This window comes from Myotis nattereri (genome assembly GCF_964212035.1).
Source record: "Myotis nattereri genome assembly, chromosome: X".
Taxonomy (NCBI): domain Eukaryota; kingdom Metazoa; phylum Chordata; class Mammalia; order Chiroptera; family Vespertilionidae; genus Myotis; species Myotis nattereri.
The window spans coordinates 68,128,381-68,150,195 of NC_138078.1; the positions used below are offsets into that span (position 1 = coordinate 68,128,381).

Sequence of the window (21,815 nt, forward strand, 5' to 3'; positions counted from 1 at the left end):
CAATTTTCCCAACACCATTTATTGAAGAGACCATCTTGACTCCATTGTATGTTCTTGCCTCCTTTGTCAAATATTAATTGAGCGTATTGGTTGGGGCTGATTTCTGGGCTCTCTATTCTATTCCATTGATCTATATGTCTGTTCTTGTGCCAGTACCAGGCAGTTTTGAGAACAGTGGCTTTGTAATACAGCTTGATATCTGGTATTGAGATCCCACCTACTTTGTTCTTTCTCAGGATCGTGCAGCTGATTCTTGATGAGCATGCAGTTCAACTGATAAGCGCAGACATGCATGGTCTTTGTAGAGAGAAGCCTGCTCTTCATTGGGAATGGAGAGCATTAAATAATCTAATAAATCAGTTAAAAGACAGGATGCCCAGCCAGAGTGGCTCAATGGTTGAACATCGACCTATGAACCAGGAGGTCACAATTCAATTCATGGTCAGGGCACATGCCCAGGTTGTGGGCTCTATCCCCAGTAGGGGTTGTGCAGGAGGCAGCTGATCAATTATTCTCTCTCATCATTGATGTTTCTATCTCACTCTCCCTCTCCCTTCCTCTCTAAAGTAAATAAAAATATGTTTTAAAAAATAAGGACAATGATAGAGCTTCTTCCTGTATGTGTCCTGGATAGAATGAAAACTCATTGAAAGTAGGGTCTGTGTCTTGGTATCCCTCCACCATTTGACAAAATGCCTTAAAAGAATTACTACAAGAAGGCATTTCATATGTGCTGGTTGAATGTAATTCTGCTACTTTTGTCTGAGAATGAATTGTCTGAGAAGGAGAGCATGGTGCCTTAGAATTCCCTTGCAATAATAAAAAAAATAATGCCCCTAAGCATTAGATATGTGCAGAATGCAAGGTGACTCCCCCATCTTGGCTTTCTTTTGTATGTGATTATGAAGCTACAGGACTTCGTATTTCTTGTTCCCTAATTTTACAAGATTTGAAGACTTTATTTATATAAAGTCACCAGTATATTTTAAGCTAAAAACCAATGAAACATTAATAAATCCCAATAATACACATTTTTTAAAAATACATTTGTTTTTATTGATTTGAGAGAGGAAAGGAGAGAGAGTGAGAGATAGAAATATTGATCGAGTGCCTCCTGCACTCCCCTTACTGAGGATCGAGCCCACAATCTAAGCATGTTCCCTGACCAACATTCAAACTAGTGACCTTTTGGTTCGCTGTTGAGCCATACTGTCCAGGCACCAATAAGCAAGTTTTTATCTCTACTAATACATTATATATTAGTATGTGACACTTGCACATATCACTGATTTCTACCAACATATTTTCCCACCCGAAGGTCTCAGCCAAAAGCAAATAGAGCCTGTTCCCACATGTACAAAAATACTACACTAAACCTTAGTGGTGTAAATAATAATTTATTATTATCATTCATCATTCTGTGAGGTAGCTGGGCTCACCTAGGTGGTTCTCATTTAAGGTCTCTCATGTGGTTACAGCCAGATGGGAGAGTAAGACTGAAGTTATCTTAAAGATTGACCAAGTTGGTCAAGTGGCTGTCTCAAACTTGATGTTGGCTGCCAGCTAGGAATTCAGCCCTGACAGTAGGTGCACCTACATGTGGCATGGCCTCTATCATGGGTTTTCAGGGGGAATATCCCAAGAATATCTATTCTAGGAGATAAAGTAGAAGCTGTTAATCTTAAGGCTCAGACCCTAAAATTGGCACATTGTCACTTCTGCTATCTTCTACCAGTCAAAGCAATCACAGAGCCCATTCAGATCCAAAAATAAAGGACAAACACCCGACTTCTCATTAGCTATAGTATCAAAAAAGTAGTGACCTTTTGAATCTGCCATAATATCCATTATAATTTTTCATTTATGACATTCTCATGAACCAAAATTTATTGAAACTTCAAAACAATAAGAAAAGTCCTTTACAAAGCACTCGTTCTAAAATAATCAGATTAAATATTAGATGAAGAGTGTTTCACCATGTAATCTCATTTTTGCCCCTGGTAAGATGGATGAATAAAATACTTAAATGATTTCCCACACTTACTAATAAGTTTTACCACAATCAAGATGAAAGAAAGCCCTAACCGGTTTGGCTCAACAGGTAGAGCATTGGCCTGCAGACTGAAGGGTCCCAGGTTCAATTCCAGTCAAGGGCATGTACCTTGGTTATGGGCACATTCCCAGTAGGGGGTGTGCAGTAGGAAGCTAATTTATGTTTCTCTCTCACTGATGTTCCTTCCTCTCTGTAAAAAAATCAATAATATATATATATATATTAAAAAGGAAAGACAGTCAGACAAGGATTCCTTTTGGTCTTTCTTTCTTTCTTTCTTTCTTTCTTTCTTTCTTTCTTTCTTTCTTCCTTTCTTTCTTTCTTTCTTTCTTTCTTTTTTTTCCTGAGGCTTGAACAGCTTCTGGCTTTGCTGTGAATTTTTAGGTTTCTGAATTTTTTCAGTCTGTCTTCTCTCAGAAGAGAGTAGTTCTCACATTCTTGGCTCAGTACTAAGGAGTCCGATTTCTTAATGAAGATTCTTAGAAAGTACATTACTTTTCTTACCCTAATTATGAAGAATTAAAGTTCAGTTGACTCAGTGGCAAGGGGGAGGCCTACAGAACATATGTTTTTGATTTGCATTTTTTTCATTTAAACTTTTGATTTTAGGATGACTATAGTTCAACATAAAGTTATAATAAGTAATACAGAGAGATCTTATATAGCCATTACCCAGTTTCCCTCAACATCACAGTCACGATACGACATTGATATAACCTATCAATTTTATTCAGATTTCCTCAATTTTCATTTGTGTGTGTGCTTATATATTTATTTCTATGCCAGTTTACCACATGTGTAGCTTTGTGTATCTACCAAACATCCAAGTTACAGAACAGTTCCATCATCACAAAATCCCTAATGTTCTTTTATAATGATACCCACTTCCCTCCTGCCATGCCCACCCCTAACTTCTAGCAACCACTAATCTGTTCTCCATACCTATTATTTTATCATTTTAAGAATGTCATATAAATGAAATTGTATAGTGTGTATCTTTTGAGACTGTCTTTTTGTAACTCAGCATGCTTTTCTAGAGATCTAAGTTGTTGTGTATATCGATAGTCATTCCTTTTTACTGCTGAGTAGTATTCTATGGTATAGATATATCACAGTTAATTTAATCATCCACTTCTTGAAGGACATCTAAGTAGTTTCCAGTGGGTTACTATCTATTTATATAAAAACCCTGGGTGTAACAGCATGACCGAGGCTTGACCAAATGGAAGGAAGTCAGTCCTGCAGGGGTTGTCTTGGAAACAGCTGCACCCTCCCTGAGCTGTTTCCCATGAGGGTGGTGAGGTTTCAGGCAGGAACCCACCCTCAGAGTGTGGACACACTAAGTCCTGGGTTCTCTTAGCCACAGCTGCGCCCTCCCTGAGCTGTTTCTGGTAAGGGAAAGGTTTAAGGCAGGAACCGGCCCTTGGAGCATGGATGCGTACCTTTATAAAGTTTTAATACATTATATTAGAGGTTGTGGTAGTACTGTTTTACCCACAACATCTACAGGAATTGCTGCAAATTTACTTCTCGATGGAAGCACCTTTCATTCCCAATGTAAATTACTCATTCCACTAAATGAAACTTCTATTTCTAGACTCATTATAAACAGTGAAGTTGCTAAAACTATTAAAAAGGCCCAACTTCTCATTATTGATGAATGCACCATGGCACCCAGTCATGCTATAAACACCATAGACAGATTACTAAGAGAAATTTGAATGTTGAATTTGGTGGGAAAGTTCTCCTTCTTGGAGGGGATTTTTGACAATGTCTCAGTATTGTACCACATGCTATATGATCGGCCATAGTACAAACGAGTTTAAAGTACTGCAATGTTTGGGGATGTTTCAGAAAGTTGTCTCTTACAACAAATATGAGATCAGAGGATTCTGCTTATAGTGAATGGTTAGTAAAACTTGGAGATGGCAAATGATAGCAGTTTTCATTTAGGAATGGATATTATTGAAATCTCCTGTGAAATGATTTGTAATGGATCTATTATTGAAGCTATCTTTGGAAGTACTATATCTATAGATAATATTAAAAATATTTCTTAATGTGCAATTCTTTGTCCAAAAAATGAGCATGTTCAAAAAGTAAATGAAGAAATTTTGGATATACTCGATGGAGATTTTCACATATATTTGAGTGATGATTCTTTTGATTCCACAGATGATGCTGAAAAGGAAAATTTTCCCATCGAGTTTCTTAATAGTATTACTCCTTTGGGAATGCTGTGTCATAAATTAAAATTGATAGTGGGTGCAACCATCATACTATTGAGAAATCTTAATAGTAAATGGGGTCTTTGTAATGGTACCAGTTTTATTATCAAAAGATTACAACCTAACATTATCAAAGCTGAAGTATTAACAGGATCTGCAGAGGGAGAGGTTGTTCTGATTCCAATAATTGATTTGGCCCCATCTGACACTGGCCTTCCGTTTAAATTGATTCAAAAACAGTTTTCCGTGATGCCAGCATTTGTGATGACTATTAATAAATCACAAGGACAAACTCTAGACAGAGCAGGCATATTCCTACCTGAACCCGTTTTCGCACATGGTCAGTTATATGCTGCTTTCTCTCGAGTTCAAAGAGCATGTGATGTTAAAGTTAAAGTTCTAAATACTTCAGCACAAGGGAAATTAGTCAAGTACTCTGAAAGTGTTTTCACTCTTATTTTGATGTACAGGGAGATATTAGAATAAGTTTAATCACTTTATCAGTCATTGTTTGCATCACTGTTGTTTTTATATCACGTGTTTTCTTTTTTATATTATACCTCTGTTGTTATATCCTTTTGCTACTGCTTATTTATTAATAAAAATATATATCATTTTCATATACATTTTACCAATTTCCTTTCATCTCTCACACTTCTATTATAGAGAAAGAGCAAACAGCAATATTAATATATTTCTGTTAATTAATTCCCTTTTAATGTGCATGAATTTCATGCACCGGGCTACTAGTTATAAATAAAGATGATACAAATATTTGTGGAGTGGTTTTTATGTGCATATAATCTTTTATTTCTCTAATATAAATGCCCACAAGTGCAATTGCTAGGTTGTATGGCAGTTACATATTTAGTCTTTTAAGAAACTGCCAAACTATTTTCCAGATTGACTACACCATTTTACATTTCCACCAGCAATGTTTTAGTGAATTAGTTTTTCCACATTGAATTTTAGTGATGTGAATTATAAATGGTGGCTGGTAGCCCAGTGTGAATCAAGCATTACTGTTTACTTTCCCCTTCTTAGTCACTTATGAAAGCCTTAGGACATCTAGGACAGACAGGAAGAAGTACCTTATGAGGCTATCTTCAGTGACATCTTTATCCCTGCCTCATACCCCAAACTATATGAATGTTCAGTGATGGTCCAGTCCTCAATGCATCACAGGCACTCAGTATCTATTAACTGACCAAATGTGTGTTACACATCTCCTCTCAAATTCTTTTTAATTTAATGTTAAAAGTTATATGTAAATGCCTTCTTAGAGTTTCCAGCCTCTCTTTTCTCATACATAAGGCATTTCTTAAACCAGTAAGTGATAACATAGTTGAATGGGAATGTATTCTCACATTTAAATCACCAAGTAAATGTTGTACAAACATGGGCTACAAAATAACAAAACAAGCATTTTCACTTTTTATATGTCTTCTCTTGGCCAGATGGAATTATCTACTGATATTGGCCTTCAATACAAAGGAGAGCTGACAGTTGTTCTACGATATATTCCCCCAGATGAATACCTGATGTTCCCACCAGGACAACTTCAAGGTAAAGTAAAAGTAAATGCCTTTAATCAAGAACATTTTGTTCTAGAAGTGTGAGAATAGGGATCAGAGATTCTTTGGACTATGTTACTTTTGCATTACACACATGAAATGTAAAGGGTTAGGTGTCACTGGCTTTTGAGGAGAGTTGAGATGTACTATATATGGAGAATGGTATGGGATTCTAAGTTCATACATAGAAACCAGTCTTAATGGCAACATTTGTTTCTGTGAAGTCCCAGAGATATAGGATCTTCCCGGGGGGGGGGGGGGGTTGTCTGCAGAGAGGGGAGGTATTAGATAGCTGTTGTATGGCTTAATGACATTCACAGCTACCCAGCAAGTCTTGAGGAAGTGCTGATCTAGAACACAGAATGTAAAGGAAAAATCCAGATGGAATCAACTTTTAAATCCCTCTTGCTTTTCTTCCATCAACTCCTATAGGCAGTCTCCTCTATTCTTCCATTCATTATCACCCTCTTCCTTGTGACCCTGTGTAAGTAACTTACTATATCTCGGCCTCAGTTTCCTTACTTTATAAGGACATTGCAAGGATTAAATACAGTGGGGCCTTGACTTATGAGTTTAATTCGTTCCGTGACGGAGCTCATAACTCAAATTACTCATATGTCAAATCAAAAAGTGAACGAGTGAGACACGTGATGCTGGGCTGATGTTGTGGCATTCACTGTGACGTTCGCTGCGCCAACTAGCGGTGGGGTATCTGAAGCTGGCTCATAACCCAAATTTTAGCTCACAACTCCAAGCAAAAAATCGGCCAAGAGACGGCTCCTATCTTGAAAAACTCGTTAGTTGGGACACTCGTAAGTCAAGGCCCCACTGTAGGTTCATTTATGAAACTGCTTAAGACTGTACTAAATAAAGGTGGTGGTGGTTATTATTCATGTTGAGCACATTTCATTATAATAGAAACTAGAGGCCTAGTGCATGAATTCTTGCACCGGTGCGATCCCTTGGTCTGGCTGGTGATTGAGGCCTATTGGGGGGCCGGCCAGGGTGAGGGGCCATGGGAGGTTGGCCAGCTGGGGGGAAGGGCCACAGGAGGTTGGACAGCAAGGGGGAAGGGCCACAGGAGGGGCTGCAAGAGTTTGGCTGGCCAGGAGGAAGGGTCAATAGAGGTTGGCTGACCAGCCCCCAATTCGGGTTCAATCGGAGGGTCAGCCAGCCAGGGGGCTGGGCCATGGGAGGTTGGCTGGCTGGGGGCAGGGGCCATGGGAGGTTGAATGTGGGAGTTCACTGACCACCAGGGGGCAGCTCCTTCATTGAGTGTCTTCCCCCTGGTGGTCAGTACACGTCATAGTGACTGGTCGACCAGTCGTTCCAGTCATTCTGGTCGTTTGGTCTTAACGGTCACTTAGGCTTTAATATATATAGATGGGATGTAGAAAGAGTGTTCTTTCACTCAAAAATATAATTGTGCCTGGGCTATATCCCTTATAAAGAACTGGCCCCGCATGGAGATGACAATTTACAAGACTAAAGTTTCAAAGAAGAGAGTTATGGACTTTTCTCTTTTAGAGTCTTGATGCTTGTGTGTGGTTTTCATTGTAGTTATTTTACAATGAGAGCAGGAATGTGGCTCAGGCAACTCTCAGGATCATTTTCATTTTATTCTTTTATAGTCTGTGAAAAGATACTTTGCAGGGTAGTACTTAAAGTTTTAAATTTATTTGTTTATTTTTCCCAACAAACACAAATGAAAGACCTATCTAGAAGAAATCCAACAGAGTAAAAATAAATTAAATCAATACATGGAAAAATATACATAATATTAAGATATCTGTTCCATACTTAAGTCTGCAATCTGAAATATTATTATTATTAATGTGAAACTGTAGTTTTGGAAAATTCAATATTTGTGGTCACTGTGTCAAAATACAATCCACCTTAGCTTAAATTCATATATAGTTGGAAAGTGATACAGAACCTCAAATGAAGTTTGCCCCCAAAGAAGATCATGTATCTTTCTGGGGGATTTCCTCGCAAACCCTGGAAGGCCTTAGAATCATAGCATAAAATTTATTTCCCCTCCCCAGCATTATGGAGATGTAATTGATAAAAATACTGTCTGACCTCCCTTATATGTGAAATCTAAAAAAAGTCAAACTCATAGGAGCAGAGTGTAAACCAGTGGTAACCCGAGGCTTGGGCAAGGGGAGAATGGGGAGAAGTTGCTCAAAGGGAACACACTTTCACTTTAGGGCAGAATAAGTTCTGGAGATCTAATGTACAGCATGGTATCTATACCTAATGGTATTATATTGTATATTTGAAATTGGCTAAAAGAGTAAATCTTAAGTGTTCTCACCAAACCTAATAAAAAGGTAACTATGTGTTAAGGCCTGATTCAATTAGTAAATGAAATAAATCTTAATATTTTTTAGTAAATTTTTAAATGGAACTCATGATCTATCTCCCCCCTCCTCCTCCCCTTCTTCTTCTTCTTCTTCTTCTTCTTCTTCTTCTTCTTCTTCTTCTTCTTCTTCTTCTTCTTTTCTTCTCCCTCCTTCTCTCTCTCTCTCCCTTTCATTTTGATAGCTCACACAGGAAAGAAGACCTTTAAAAGGGGAAAGAAGAAACCACCTGTACTGTCTGGAGGAATACTAGAAGTGCTCATCAAAGAGGCAAAGAATTTGACAGTGGTGAAGTCAGGAGGCACTTCAGATAGCTTTGTGAAGGGGTAATTTTGTTTTAGGTCATTTTAGATGATACCTCATGGGAAATGAAATTATCTGTGATACATGAGACAGCGATATGTTCTTATTTGAAATGTACTAGGAAAAAGCTACCCTGAAATGCTGACTCTTCTATATAAAACTATATGAGTATAGAGGGAATTACTTTTTCTAGCTTTCAGCCTGCTTCCAGAATATTTCAGGAATTCCCATCACTTTCACTCTCATGACTGGTAAATTTTCATGGGCAATTTATTTTTTGAAGGAGGGGAAAGTATGATTTTCTATGTTTAATATAATTTTATTGTGATTTATTATCATTTTGAGCTGGAAATATGCAACAACAACAAAAATATTAGATGCTTGAGGTGTTGCTCCCTTGGGTAAAATAGTAAAAAGTGGATTTCTCAGAGCATCCTCTCCAGAGATACCCACTGCACAGTGCTTTGGAGAAGATCTGTGATGCCTGCTAGAAATTTGTGCTCGCTTTATGGAGCACAGGGAAGTTTCTTGAGGGAATACAAGCCATGTAAATGGACAGTTTTGCCAATTCTAGGCAACCCAAACAATAAATATCTCTTGATTTTTATATGAGCATTTTTTTCCATATTTAGAGGAACTAGAATCAGAAGGCTAACTTTTATTCATTCAAGCAAGCACTTATATGCACATGTACCAAGAAGTAAGTACTGCAGTATCAGAAATAAGATATGGTCCTTGTATTCATGGAGTGCCATAAAAGACATGAGGCCAAACAGGTTCCCATGAGGTTAATTTTTAAATCATATGGTAGTATTATTCCTCTCCTCAATTCTTCTTTGAAAAGTATAATTTTTCCTACAAGAAAACGAGGCAAACCTTTACCCTCACACCTTCTAACTTTGATGAAACCAATAAAAAGTAAAGTAATAGAACATGATGGCTGGCAGGATGGGAGTGAGGGTGAGAGTGTGAATGAGTAAGGGAGTGAGAGGGGAATGTGTGAATGTACATGGTTTTTGTGTTTGTCTATGAGGGACAGTTAGATTTCACAGGAGTCTCAGGGGCTGGCAGATCGGACTCTCCTGGATAAAGAGCCCCTGTTATTGCCACAGGCACTTCCTGGAAGGCCATGGCGATGGCATGGAAACCATGCCATCTTAAAGGGGGAGAGCAGTGGTGGCTAGGATTACAGCTCCACCACCAACCAGACTGGCATTGGACACTACCCTAGACCCACTGCACCTGTGCAGTGAGCAGCATACCAGCGGGACCTAGAAAGAGACCCTCTCCGTGGGTTCTAGGATCCCCACAGTGAGGCATAGAGTCACTGGCCACCCTGGTGCAGGCTCCAGGACTGTGCAGTGAGTTGCATGCCAGTGGGACCATGCAGGTAACTCTTGCTTTGGGAGCTAGAAACCTGAGCACATACACAACAGCTTGCATGGCAAGGTTGGGGTGAGCCACATAGTCAGACAACCTGTTAGGAGACTCCATCCACAAATGGGACAATAACATTCAAGTCCCAACTGCATCAGGAGAACCCAAATTACTCAAGTAGGGGGATTTCCTAGAACACCCAGCTCAGGAGATAGAGACTGTACCACTGGGTCCCACAAAACACCTACTACATAAGCGTACCTCCAAAAAAGCTGGGTGACATAGCAATTTGATCTAAGACATGGAAACAAATACAAAGGGATAGCAAAAAAAGGGGAGACAAAGAAACAATCCACAAAGGAAAGACATAAGGAGGAATCATAAGAAAAGGAACTAAATGAAATGTAGGCAAATAATTTGTGAGGTAAAGAATTCAAAGTAATGGTTATAAAGATGCTAAAATATCTTTCTGAGAATTACAAGCAACTGAATGAAAATTATAAGGAGCTGAGTGGGAAATACACCAAAATGGATAAGAATCAAGGAGAAATGAAGAATGACATAACTGTAATAAAGGACACCCTGGAACGTTTCATCAGTAGACTATATGAAGCTGAGGAAAAAATCAGTGAGTTAGAAGACAGGGTAGGAAAAAAAACACTCAGAGCAGCAATTGGAAAAAAATTAAAGCAGGAGGAATATAAAAAACTTATACAACCTAACAAATGGAAGACAAACAATCCAATTAAAAAATGGTCAAAGGACCTAAATAGACACTTTTACAAAGTGAACATATAGAGAGCCAAGAGACATATGAAAAAATACTCAAAGTCACTGATCGCCAGAGAAATGCAAATTAAAATGACAATGAGGCATAACCTCACACCTTTCAGGATGGCTACCATCAACAAATGACAAGTGCTAGCAAGAATGTTGGGAAAAGAAGACCCTAGTACACTGCTGGTGGGAAAGCAGACTGGTGCAACCATTATGGAAAACAATGTGGAGTTTCCTCAAAAAATTAAATACAGAACTGTCATCTGACCCAGTGATCCCACTTCTAGAAATATATTCTAAGAAACCCAAAACACCAATCAGAAAGATGTATGCACCCCTATGTATCAAGTATCACACGATCTCACTCACATGTGGAATCTAATGAACAAAATAAACTGATGAATGGAGTGGACCCAAAGACATGCAAACATGGAACAGAGTGCAGAATCTCGAAGGGAAGGTGTGTTGGGGGGGGAGGGGGGAGATTGGTGGTTGGGAGGCAATCAACCAAAGACCTTGTATGCATATATCCATAACCCATGGACACAGACAGTAGGGTGGTGAAAGCCTGGGGCCAGGGGTGGGGGCGGGCTAGAGGGCATCAATGGGGGAAAATAGGACATACATAATACTTTCAACAAAAAGACTTTAAAAAGTAAAAAGAAAAAGGAAGAGGAGAGTTTAAGGAAGCTTCCAGACAACATCAAAGCAACATCTGCATAATAGGGGTCTCAGAAGGAGAAGAAGCTGAGCAAGGAATAGAAAACCTGCTTTAAGAAATAATGACAGAAAATTTTCCTGACTTTGGGAAGAAAAAATTCACACAAGACCAGGAAGCACAGAGTCTCAAACAAGATGAACCCCAAAAGACCCATGGCAAGACACATCATAATTAAATTGGCAAATGTTAAAGACAAAGAAAGAATCTTAAAGGCTGCAAAAGAGAAACAGTAAGTTGCCTACAAGGGATATCCCAGTAGACTATCAACTGATTTCTCAATAGAAATGTATCAGGCCAGAGGGAGTGGCATAAAGTATACAAAGTAATGAGAAGCAAGGGACTGAATCCAAGATTACTTTATCCAACAAGGCTATCATTCAAAATTGAAGGTAAAATCAGGAGCTTCACAGACAAAAAAAGGTTAAAGGAATTTATTATAACCAAGCCAGCAATGCAAGAAATCTTAAAGGCACTATTGTACGAAGAAGAAATAGAGAGGGAGGGACACAGGCATAAAGAATAAAAATGGCTACAAACAAGTACCTACCAATAATAACCTTAAACATAAATGAATTAAGTGTTCCAATCAAAAGACATAGGATAGCTAAATGGATAAGAAAACATGACTCTTGCTGTCTACAAGAGACCCACCTCAGAACAAAGGATTCACACAAATTGAAAGTGAAGGAATGGAAAAGGTTTTTCAGGTGAATGGAAAAAAAAAAAAAGCTGGGGTAGCAATACTTATATATGACAAAATAGACCTCAAAGTGAAGGCTATAATGAGATAATTAAGGCCACTTCATAATACTAAAGGGATCAATACAAGAAAAGGATATAACTCTGATAAACATATGCACCCAATACAGGAGCATCAAAATAAATAAAAAAAAAACTTTTGGAAAATATCAAGGGATTGATTGATGGCAACACAAAATCATAACAGGGGACTTTAATACCTCATTGACATCATTGGATAAATCTAGACAAAATCATCAAGGAAACAGCAATCCTAAATGACTCACTAGATCAGATGAAACTGACAACTTCAGAACATTTCACCTCAAAGCCATGGAATATACATTCTTCTCAAGTGCATATGGGACATTTTCAAAGACAGACTACATGTTAAGACACAGGACAAGTCTGTACAAATTCAAGAAGATTTAAATCGTATCAAGCATCTTCTCAGATCACAATGACATAAAATTAGAATCAACTACAATAAAAAACAATCAAACATATGGAGGCTAAATAGAATGCTATTAAACAATGAATGGGTTGCAAATGAGAACAGAGAAGAAAAAAAAACCTCCTGGGAACAAATAACAATGAAAACACAACAATCCAAAATCTATGAGACACAGTGAAAGCATTGCTGAGATGAAGGTAGGCACTACCTCAAGAAACAAGAAAAACTTGTAGTAAGTTATCTAACCCTACAACATAAAGAATAAGAAAGAGAGTAACAAGAAAAGCCCAGAGTAAGTACAAGGAATAAATTAGAAAGATCATTTTCCTGGCCTGTTTGGCTCAGTGGATAGAGCATTGGACTGTGGACCGAACGGTCCCAGGTTCGATTCTGGTCAAGGGCATGTGCCTCTGTTGCAGGCTCCTCCCTGGCCCAGTCCCTGATCAGGTCTCATGCAGGAGGCAACTAATCATTGTGTTTCTCTCAAATCATTATTTCTCTCTGTCTTTATCTCTTCCACTCTCTCTAAAAATCAATGAAAAAATATGCTTGAGTGAGAATTTAAAATAAGAAATAATAAAGATCAGAGTGGAAATAAATAACATAGAAATAAAAAATGCAAAAGATCAATAAAACCAAGAGGTGGTTCTTCAAAAAGATAAACAAGATTGATGAACCTCTAGCCAGACTCACCAAGAAACAGAGAGGACCCAAATTAACAAAATCAGAAATAAAAGAGGTGAAGTAATAACTGATCCCACAGAAATACAAAGGATTGTAAAAACAAACAAACAAACAAACAAACAACAACAACAAAAAAAACTATGAACAACTCTTCTCCAATAAACTGGACAACCTTGATGAAATGGCCATATTCCTAGAAAAATAAAATCTTCCAAAATTCAATCAAGAAGAATCTGAAAACTTATTCGGCTGATAACTATTGATGACATTGAAGGAGTAATACAAAAATTTCCAGCAAACGAAAGCTCTGGTCTGGACAGCTTCACAGGGGCATTTTACCAAACATGCAAAGAAAAACTAACACCTATCCTCCTCAAACTATTACTAAAATTCAAGAGGAAGGAAGACTTCCAAGCTCGTTCTCTGAGGCCAGCATTATCCTAGCCCCCAAACCAGATAAAGACACGTCAAAGAGCGGGAATTACAGGCCAATATCCCTGATGAACATAGATGCTAAAATCAACAAAATTTTAGCAAATTGCATCCAGCAATACATTAAAAAAGATCATACAACCATGACCAAGTGTGATTTATTCCTGAGAAGCAAGGTTGGTACAATATCTGCAAATCAATAAATTTTTTAAAATATATTTTATTGATTTTTTACAGAGAGGAAGGGAGAGAGATAGAGAGTTAGAAACATCGATGAGAGAGAAACATCGATCAGCTGCCTCCTGCACATCTCCCACTGGGGATATGCCTGCAACCCAGGTACATGCCCTTGACCGGAATCGAACCTGGGACCTTTCAGTCCGCAGGCCGATGCTCTATCCACTGAGCCAAACCAGTTTCGGCTGCAAATCAATAAATTTGATACAGCACATTAAATGCTTGCAGGAAAAAAATCACATGATCACATCATTGATGCTTAAAAAAGCATTTGAGAAAATCTAACACCCTTTCTTTTTCTATTTTTTAAATTAATCTTTATTGTTGAGATTATTACAGATGTCCCTCTTTTGTCCCCCCATAGCTCCCCTCCACCCAGTTTCCACCCCATCCCAGGCCCTTGCCACCCTATTTTCTGTGTCCATAGGTAATGCATACATGCATACAAGATCTTTGTCTAATCTATTCCCACACCCCACCACACACACTCCCTTTCCTTTGAGAATTGTCAGTGTGTTCCATTTCCATGCCCCCGATTCTATTCCATTCACCAGTTTATTCTGTTAATCAGATTTTTTTATTCATTTGATTTTTAGATTCACTTGTTGATAGATATGTAATTGTTGTCACTTTGTTGTTAATAAATTTTTATCTTTATCTTTTTCTTCTTCTTCCTCTTAAAGAATACCCTTCAGCATTTCCTATTATACTGATTTGGTGGTGATGAACGCCTTTAGCTTTTTCTTGTCTGTGAATCTCTTTATGAGACCTTCAATTTTAAATGATAGCTTTGCTGGGTATTCTTGATTGTAGGTTTTTGCTATTCATCACTTTGAATATTTCTTGCCACTCTCTCTGGCCTGCATAGTTTCTGTTGAGAAATCAGCTGACAATCTTATAGGCACTCTCTTGTAGGTAATTAACTTTTTCTCTTGCTGCTTCTAATATTCTCTCCTTGTCTTTTGCCCTTGGCATTTTAATTATGATGTGTCTTGGTGTTGTCCTCTTGGATTCCTCTTGTTTGGAGTTGTCTGTGCTTTCTGGACTTGTAAGTCTATTTCTTTCACCAGGTAGGGGAAGTTTTCAGTCATTATTTCTTCAAATAGGTTTTCAATATCTTGCTCTCTCTCTTCTTCTGGCAACCCCATGATTCCGATGTTGGCATGCTTAAAGTTGTCCCAGCACTCCTTACACTATCTTCATATTTTTGGTTTCTTCTTTTCTTTTTGCTCTTCTGGGTGTTTTATTTCTTTTCTCTTCCTGTATTTCAAATCATTGATTTGATTCTCTGGATCTTCTACTCTGCTCTTGAAGCCCTATAAATTATTCTTTATTTCAGTCAGTGTATGCTTAATTTATGACTGGTCCTTTTCCATTTTTTTTTTTTTTGCATTCTCACTAAGATCCTTGAAAGTCTCACTAAGTTCCTCAGAGGTTTCTAGAAGATTCCTGAGTAACCTTTAAACCATGATTTTGAACTCTATATCCAGTAGTTTGCTTTCTTCCATTTCTTTCATTTGTGACATGTTTCTTTGTCTTCACATTTTGGCTGCTTCCCTATGTTTGTTTTTATGTATTGGGTAGCTGTTAAGTATCCTTGAATTGATAGAGTGGCCTTGTGTAGTAGGTGTCCAATAGGACCCAGGGGATCAGCTTCCCCAATCACCTGAGGTGGACACTCTTGATAACCCCTTTGTGAACTGTGTGCAGTTTTGTTGTAGTTGAGCCTTGATTGCTGTTGGTGTCACTGGGAGGAATTGACCTCCAGGCCAATGGCTGTGAGGACCAGCTGCGACTACAGTGGGAGAGCTGCTGTTCAGGAGATACCCTTATGGGGCAGGACTTGCTTCAGTGGGGCTTTGGTGCTCACTGAGTCTGCTCCTTGAGTGTGTCGCTTATGGATGGGAAGAGTTGTAATTCGGTATGATCCCACACTGACCACTGGTACACTGGCTCATGGGTCTCCAGGGAGGTGCAAAGTCAGCCACTGCCTTGGGCCATCCAGCATGTGCTACAGAGAAATCTGCAGATTCCTCCTCTTTGTATCACATTTGGAAGTGTTCAGACGAGGCCCAGCTGTGAAGCAAGGCAGGCTTGTGCTGGTGCCAGTTTGGGGGTCTTTTATTGATATGTTTGGGGCTCCCTGACCCAGCTGCAGCTTGTTTAACAAAGTTTTAGTCAGAGAAAGGACAGACCATTCATTTGCAAAAGCCCCTGCACACAACTTGGGGGGGGCGGTTATAAATTGGGTAAGGCGGAGTCTCAGGGAATCACCAGGGCAGAGCAAACAGAAATGGCTGCCAGTCAGCACTGCACCAAAGAGGTCTCAGCAGGGAAACAATGACTACTGTGAGTACCTCCATCAGGAAGAAAGCCACCCGGTATTCCTCCCACATTGTCAGACTGTCCAGTTTCTCCTCATATATGTCTGGGTCCCCAAAAGCCTCGCCTGGCACTGGACCTCAAAGGAAGTGGGAGCTTATAAATTCAGTTCATGTTTCTGGCCTTTTAAGAGGAGCAGCTGGGTCTCCAGGAGCCTGTGTCACTCAGCCCCAATCTGCACTGGTTTTTATAGTCCATAGATCTTACTGCACTTAGGGACTTAATTCTCCAGCTCTGGGACCCTGGACTGGGGGTCTATTTGGGGCTGGGATTCCTTGCTCCTCCAGACAGCCTCTGCTAAGGCAATCCCCTTCCTGATTAAAAAAGCAGCACATACAAGTGCTGGGTAGTCCATTCTGCACCTCCACACCACTTATTTGTCTAAATGTGATTTCTTCTTTACCTCTCTAGTTGTAGTACTTCCACTCAGCCAGCTTTCCTGTGGTTCTGGGTGATAGTTGTTCTGTATTTTAGTTGTAATTTTGATGTGGTTGTGGGAGGCAGCAAGTACAGGCATTTACCGCCAACTTGGTCCCTGTCATTACAACTCTCTTTCTTGATAAAAACTCTCAGCAAAGTGGAAATAGAGGGATCATACCTCAACATAATAAAAGCCTCATATGACAAATCTGCATCAAACATCATACTCAATGGGCAAAAAGTAAAACCATTTCCTCTAAAAACAGGAACAAGATAGGTATGCCCATTTTCATCACTCTTGTTTGACATAGTACTGGAAATGCTAGCCATAGCAATCAGACAAGAGGAAGAAATAAAGGGCATCTAAATAGGAAAGGGGGAAGTAAAACTGTTATTATTTGCAGATGACATGATACTGTACATAGAAAACCCTAAAGACTCTATCAAAAAACTACTAGATTTAAAAATGAATTATGTAACAAAGCAGGATACCAAATTAATACCCAGAGATCTATGACATTTTTATACCAATAATGTACTCTCAGAAATAGAAACCAAAACAAACAAATAAACAAAAAACACACACACAACAACAACAATCCCATTTAGCATTGCAACAAAAAAATTAAGAGATTTAGGAATAAACTTAACCAAGGTAACACACCTGTACTTGGAAAACTATGGGACATTGGAAAAAGAGATAAAGGAAGATATGCACAAGTGGAAGAATATATCATGCTCATGTGTTGAGTGTGTTTCCTTCCATGACCCGCGTGGAGTAGAGTTCGGTACCTGAAAGAGGAGCCGCACAACAAATGAGAGAAAAAGACACGAGATAATTTTGCAATATTGGAGGTCCAGGCGGGCAAGTCCAACTCAAGGAGAGGGACTTCCACCCATGCTCAGGCTGCTCCAATCTTTTATTGATCCGGAGTAGCCCTTAGGCAGGCGACCCGCCATTAACAGGCAGACTAGCCCATCAGCAAGGATTTACATAATAACAAATGGGGGAGTAGTTTCAGCTACCACTGTCTGGACAAACAGAGGTGGTGCCTAGCTCCGAGCTTTGCTAGGGCTTCAAAGGCACCCAGCCTTCAGGGGGTTTTGGGGAGTTCTCTGTCTATGCTTATCAGACAGTGAAGGCAATAAACAGTTTCCCACACTCATGTATTGGTAGAATGAACATCAACATGTCCATACTACCCAAAGCAATCTATAGATTCAATGCAATCCTTATTAAAATGCCAACAGCATATTTCACAGACCTAAAACAAACTCTCCAAAAATTTATAAGGAATTTTAAAAGACTCTGAATCATCACAGCAATCTTGAAAAAGAAGAACAAAGTTTAAATGATCACAATACAAGATATCAAGTTATATTACAAATCCACTGTACCCAAAACAGCCTGGTACTGGCACAAGAACTGGCATATAGACCAATGGAAGAGAACAGAGACCCCAGAAATCGACCCAAGCTATTTTGCTAAATTAATATTTGACAAAAGAGGCAAGGTCATACAATAGGATCAAGACAGTCTCTTTAAGAAATGTTTCTGGGAAAATTGGACAGATAACATGCAAAAAAAAATTAAATGAAACCAGCAAGTTACACCATACACAAGAATAAACACAAAATGGAAAGAAGATTTAAATGTAAGACTTGAACCCATAAAATTCCTAGAAGGATCCATAGGCACCAAAATCTCAGATATCCTTCATAGCAATATATTTACAGATACATCCCCTAGGTCCTAGGAAAATGGAAACTAAGGATAAAAAACAAATGGGACTACATCAAAATAAAAAGCTTCTGCACTACAAAAGAAACCATCAACAAAATAACAAGAGAGCCCACTACATGGGAGAACATATTTGCCAATGTTATCTGTGAGAAGGGGTCAATCTCCAAAATATATAGGGAACTCATACAACTTAACAAAAGAAAGACAAAGAATCCAATTAAAAAATGGTCAAAGGTTTTAAATAGACTTCTCCAAAGTGGACATAGAGAAGGCCAAGAGACATATGGAAAATGCTCAAAGTCACTAATCATCCAAGATATGCAAATCAAAATGAAAATGAATGGTTATCATCAACAAATCAATAAACAAGTGCTGGCCAGGATGTGGAGAAAAGGGAACCTTAGTACACTGATGGTGGGAATGCAGACTGGTGCAGCCTCTGTGGAAAACAGTATGGAGTTTTCTCAAAAAATTAAAAATGGAACTTCCATTTGACCCAGTGATCCCACTTCTAGGAATATATCCCAAGAAACCAGAAACACCAATCAGAAAGGAAATATGGACTCTTATGTTCATAGCAGGGAAATTTACAATAGCTAATATTTGGAAACAGCCTAAGTGCCCATCAGCAGATGAGTGGATTAAAAAACTGTGGCACATCTTCACAAGAGAATACTATACAGCTGTAAAAAAGAAAGAACTCTTACCATTGGCAATAGCATGGATGGACCTGGAGAGCATTGTGCTAAGCGAAATAAGCCAATCAGAGAATGATAAGTATCACATGATCTCACTCATAAGTAGAATATAATGAACAACATAAACTGATGAACAAAAATAGATCCAGAGACATAGAAGAATTGAACAGACTGTCAAACCTTAGAGGGAAAGCAGGGGAGGGTGGGTGGGTGGAGATCAACCAATTAACTTGTATGCATATATGCATAACCCATGGACACAGACAATAGGATGGTGAAGGCCTGGTGTGGGGGGCAGGGGAGGGCTAGGAGAGGTTAATGGGGGGGAAACGAGACATAATACTTTCAACAATAAATATTTTTAAAGTAAACTTTTTAAAAGACAAATAATAAGAAGAAGCAGATGTCTGATAAGTGTTCGTGCTTGAATCCTGGTCATACACTCTTTCTCATATTAGTGAGATACTTTATTTGGATCCTGATATTTGCAATTTGCCTCACCAGCACCACCATCCAATTCAGGGTACTTTCTTCTAACTGCCAGATGGGATGTGGGGGATGAGGGGATGGCTCCCTGCCTATGCCTCATTGTGGCCTTGAAGGGGTGACTTAACATCACCTATAATTGTTTTCACTTTATTATGTTGAACATTTATTAAGCAGAGATAACAAAGAACATATATAATTTTTTAAAAGATAGTAACTTTCTAGTAAATTCTTTCCCTAGTTGCACTTCAACATTGAAATGATTTTAAAGCAGGGTTGGGGAATGTCCAGCCGCCACAATCATTTGGTCTGGTCCTGCCAAGGCATTAGGGGTGAGTTAATTAAATGTTTGACCAAATATAGCATGCTAATGTTTAAGTTGATAATTTTGTGTGGCCTGCAAATGATGTTATACATATTCAAATGGTCCTCGGCAGAACAAATGTTCCCCACCCCTGTTTCAAAGGGACCTCAGATTTTTTAAAAAGAGCCTGAAAGAGCAAGAATAGACCCTTCTGTAAAATTAATCATTATAAAACATATTAGTTAATATTATCTCTGTCTGTGAGCCATCATAATAGTGGCTTAAACAAGACATGTTTTTTCTCTTGCATGTAAACAAAGATTAAAGGTAAGGTACCTAGGGCAGGTGTGGAAGCAAAATGATAATCAAGGACCTAGGTTTCTTCTTTGTTGTTATGGTGTCTAACTTATGTAACAAGATAACCAAATTCTATCTGGCAAAACACTTCCCAAAAGTTTCATACAAAACAACTTCTTATATCCTATTAGCCAGAACTTAGTCACATAACTGTATTAGCTGCATAGGAGACTGGGAAATGTAGTGTTTCACTGGGTAATCTTGGGTCTAACTAAAAAAAAAAAAAAAAGACATTCTAAAGAGAAGAATAAGGAAAGAATTAATATTGAGAGATAGGTAGACTCTGCTTGATATGTAAAATGAAATCTTAAGTATAGCAATGTATCTTCTTTTTGTAAGGTCATTTGTTTTGTGGAATTTTTCATGTTTGTTTGATGTACTAATTCCATACCCATAAGCCTTTTTCCCTAAAGCCTGCTCCCTGATTCATTAGGTACCTAGACCCTCATTTTCCATTATGGTCAAACAGTGTTTTCGCCATAGTAGAGAAGGCCTGAGGTACAAGTGTTTATTTGAGAAGGGATTCCAGGAAGTGCGAGTGAGAGGAGAGAAAATGACACAGGGAAGCTAGTAAAAATATGTTAGTAGGCAGTTTACTAATATGGGCAATTTGGGCTCAATTCCACTTGGGAAAGCAACAAGGAACTCTGAATGTACCTTAAGATTGTGCCTTCAAGAGAAAGGTAAGCTGTTGGGACTTGTTCACCAATTTCCAAAACTTATTGAGGGTTGTTCCCAGAGACACTAAATCCTTAATAATCTCAGAATTCCCTGCACATAAGCTGAGCCAGCTCACACCAGAGAAAGTCCTTACTTGGAAAAGCCATGAGACACCGGCTCCTGACGTGGGAACTGCTCATCCTGACTTCAAGTCAACTCAGAAGTGGGCCAAAGAGATAGGAGACAGGACATTAAACAGTGTCTACTACAGGAGGTATTTTCATTTCAAGATGAAGGAAGGACCAAAATAGGATTAGAATAGTGAGTAGCAGGAACCAAGATGGCGGCATAGGTAAATACCAGTACATGCATTCTCCCATAAACACATAAAAATTACATTCTAAAATCTGGCTGAATGGAAGTCCTACAACTAGTGAATTAAAGAAGAAAACACATTGTGACTGGTAGGAGGTGTGGAGGCATGGAAAGGGCTTGTCCAATAACCACAGCTGGCGTGTTTTTTAATTGGGTGGGATATCTTGGCTGGGCAGCAAATGATTCCAACCTACACCAGGTCCCCAGCCCAGGGTTCCAGTGTTGGGAAGAGAAATCTCCATAACTGCAAGCTATAAAAACCAGTGGGAATTGTGGCTGAGTGGCATGGAAGCTGCTGGAGTCCCAGGAGGCTGTAGTTCCTCTTAAAGGGCCTGTGCATAGAATACTCAGCCTCACTCCCATTGAGCTCTAGCACTTGAGTAGCAGCATTAAAGAATCCAGGAACATATGAAGAGGAATTAAATTGTCTGGCATCAGGGAAAGAACT

At 38.8% G+C, this 21,815-nt stretch overlaps 1 protein-coding gene across 3 annotated transcripts in view; it reads left to right on the plus strand.

Annotated features, from left to right (window-relative positions):
* The window catches only part of LOC308536156 (synaptotagmin-like protein 5), a 154,014-nt gene that overhangs the window by 59,340 nt on the left and 72,859 nt on the right, over positions 1 to 21,815 (plus strand). For all 3 annotated transcript variants that reach the window (XM_081115219.1, XM_081115220.1, XM_081115218.1), the window contains 2 exons: positions 5,739 to 5,847; positions 8,403 to 8,544. In XM_081115219.1, coding sequence (XP_080971345.1) covers positions 5,739 to 5,847; positions 8,403 to 8,544 — 251 coding nt within the window. The remainder of the gene's footprint in view (positions 1 to 5,738; positions 5,848 to 8,402; positions 8,545 to 21,815) is intronic.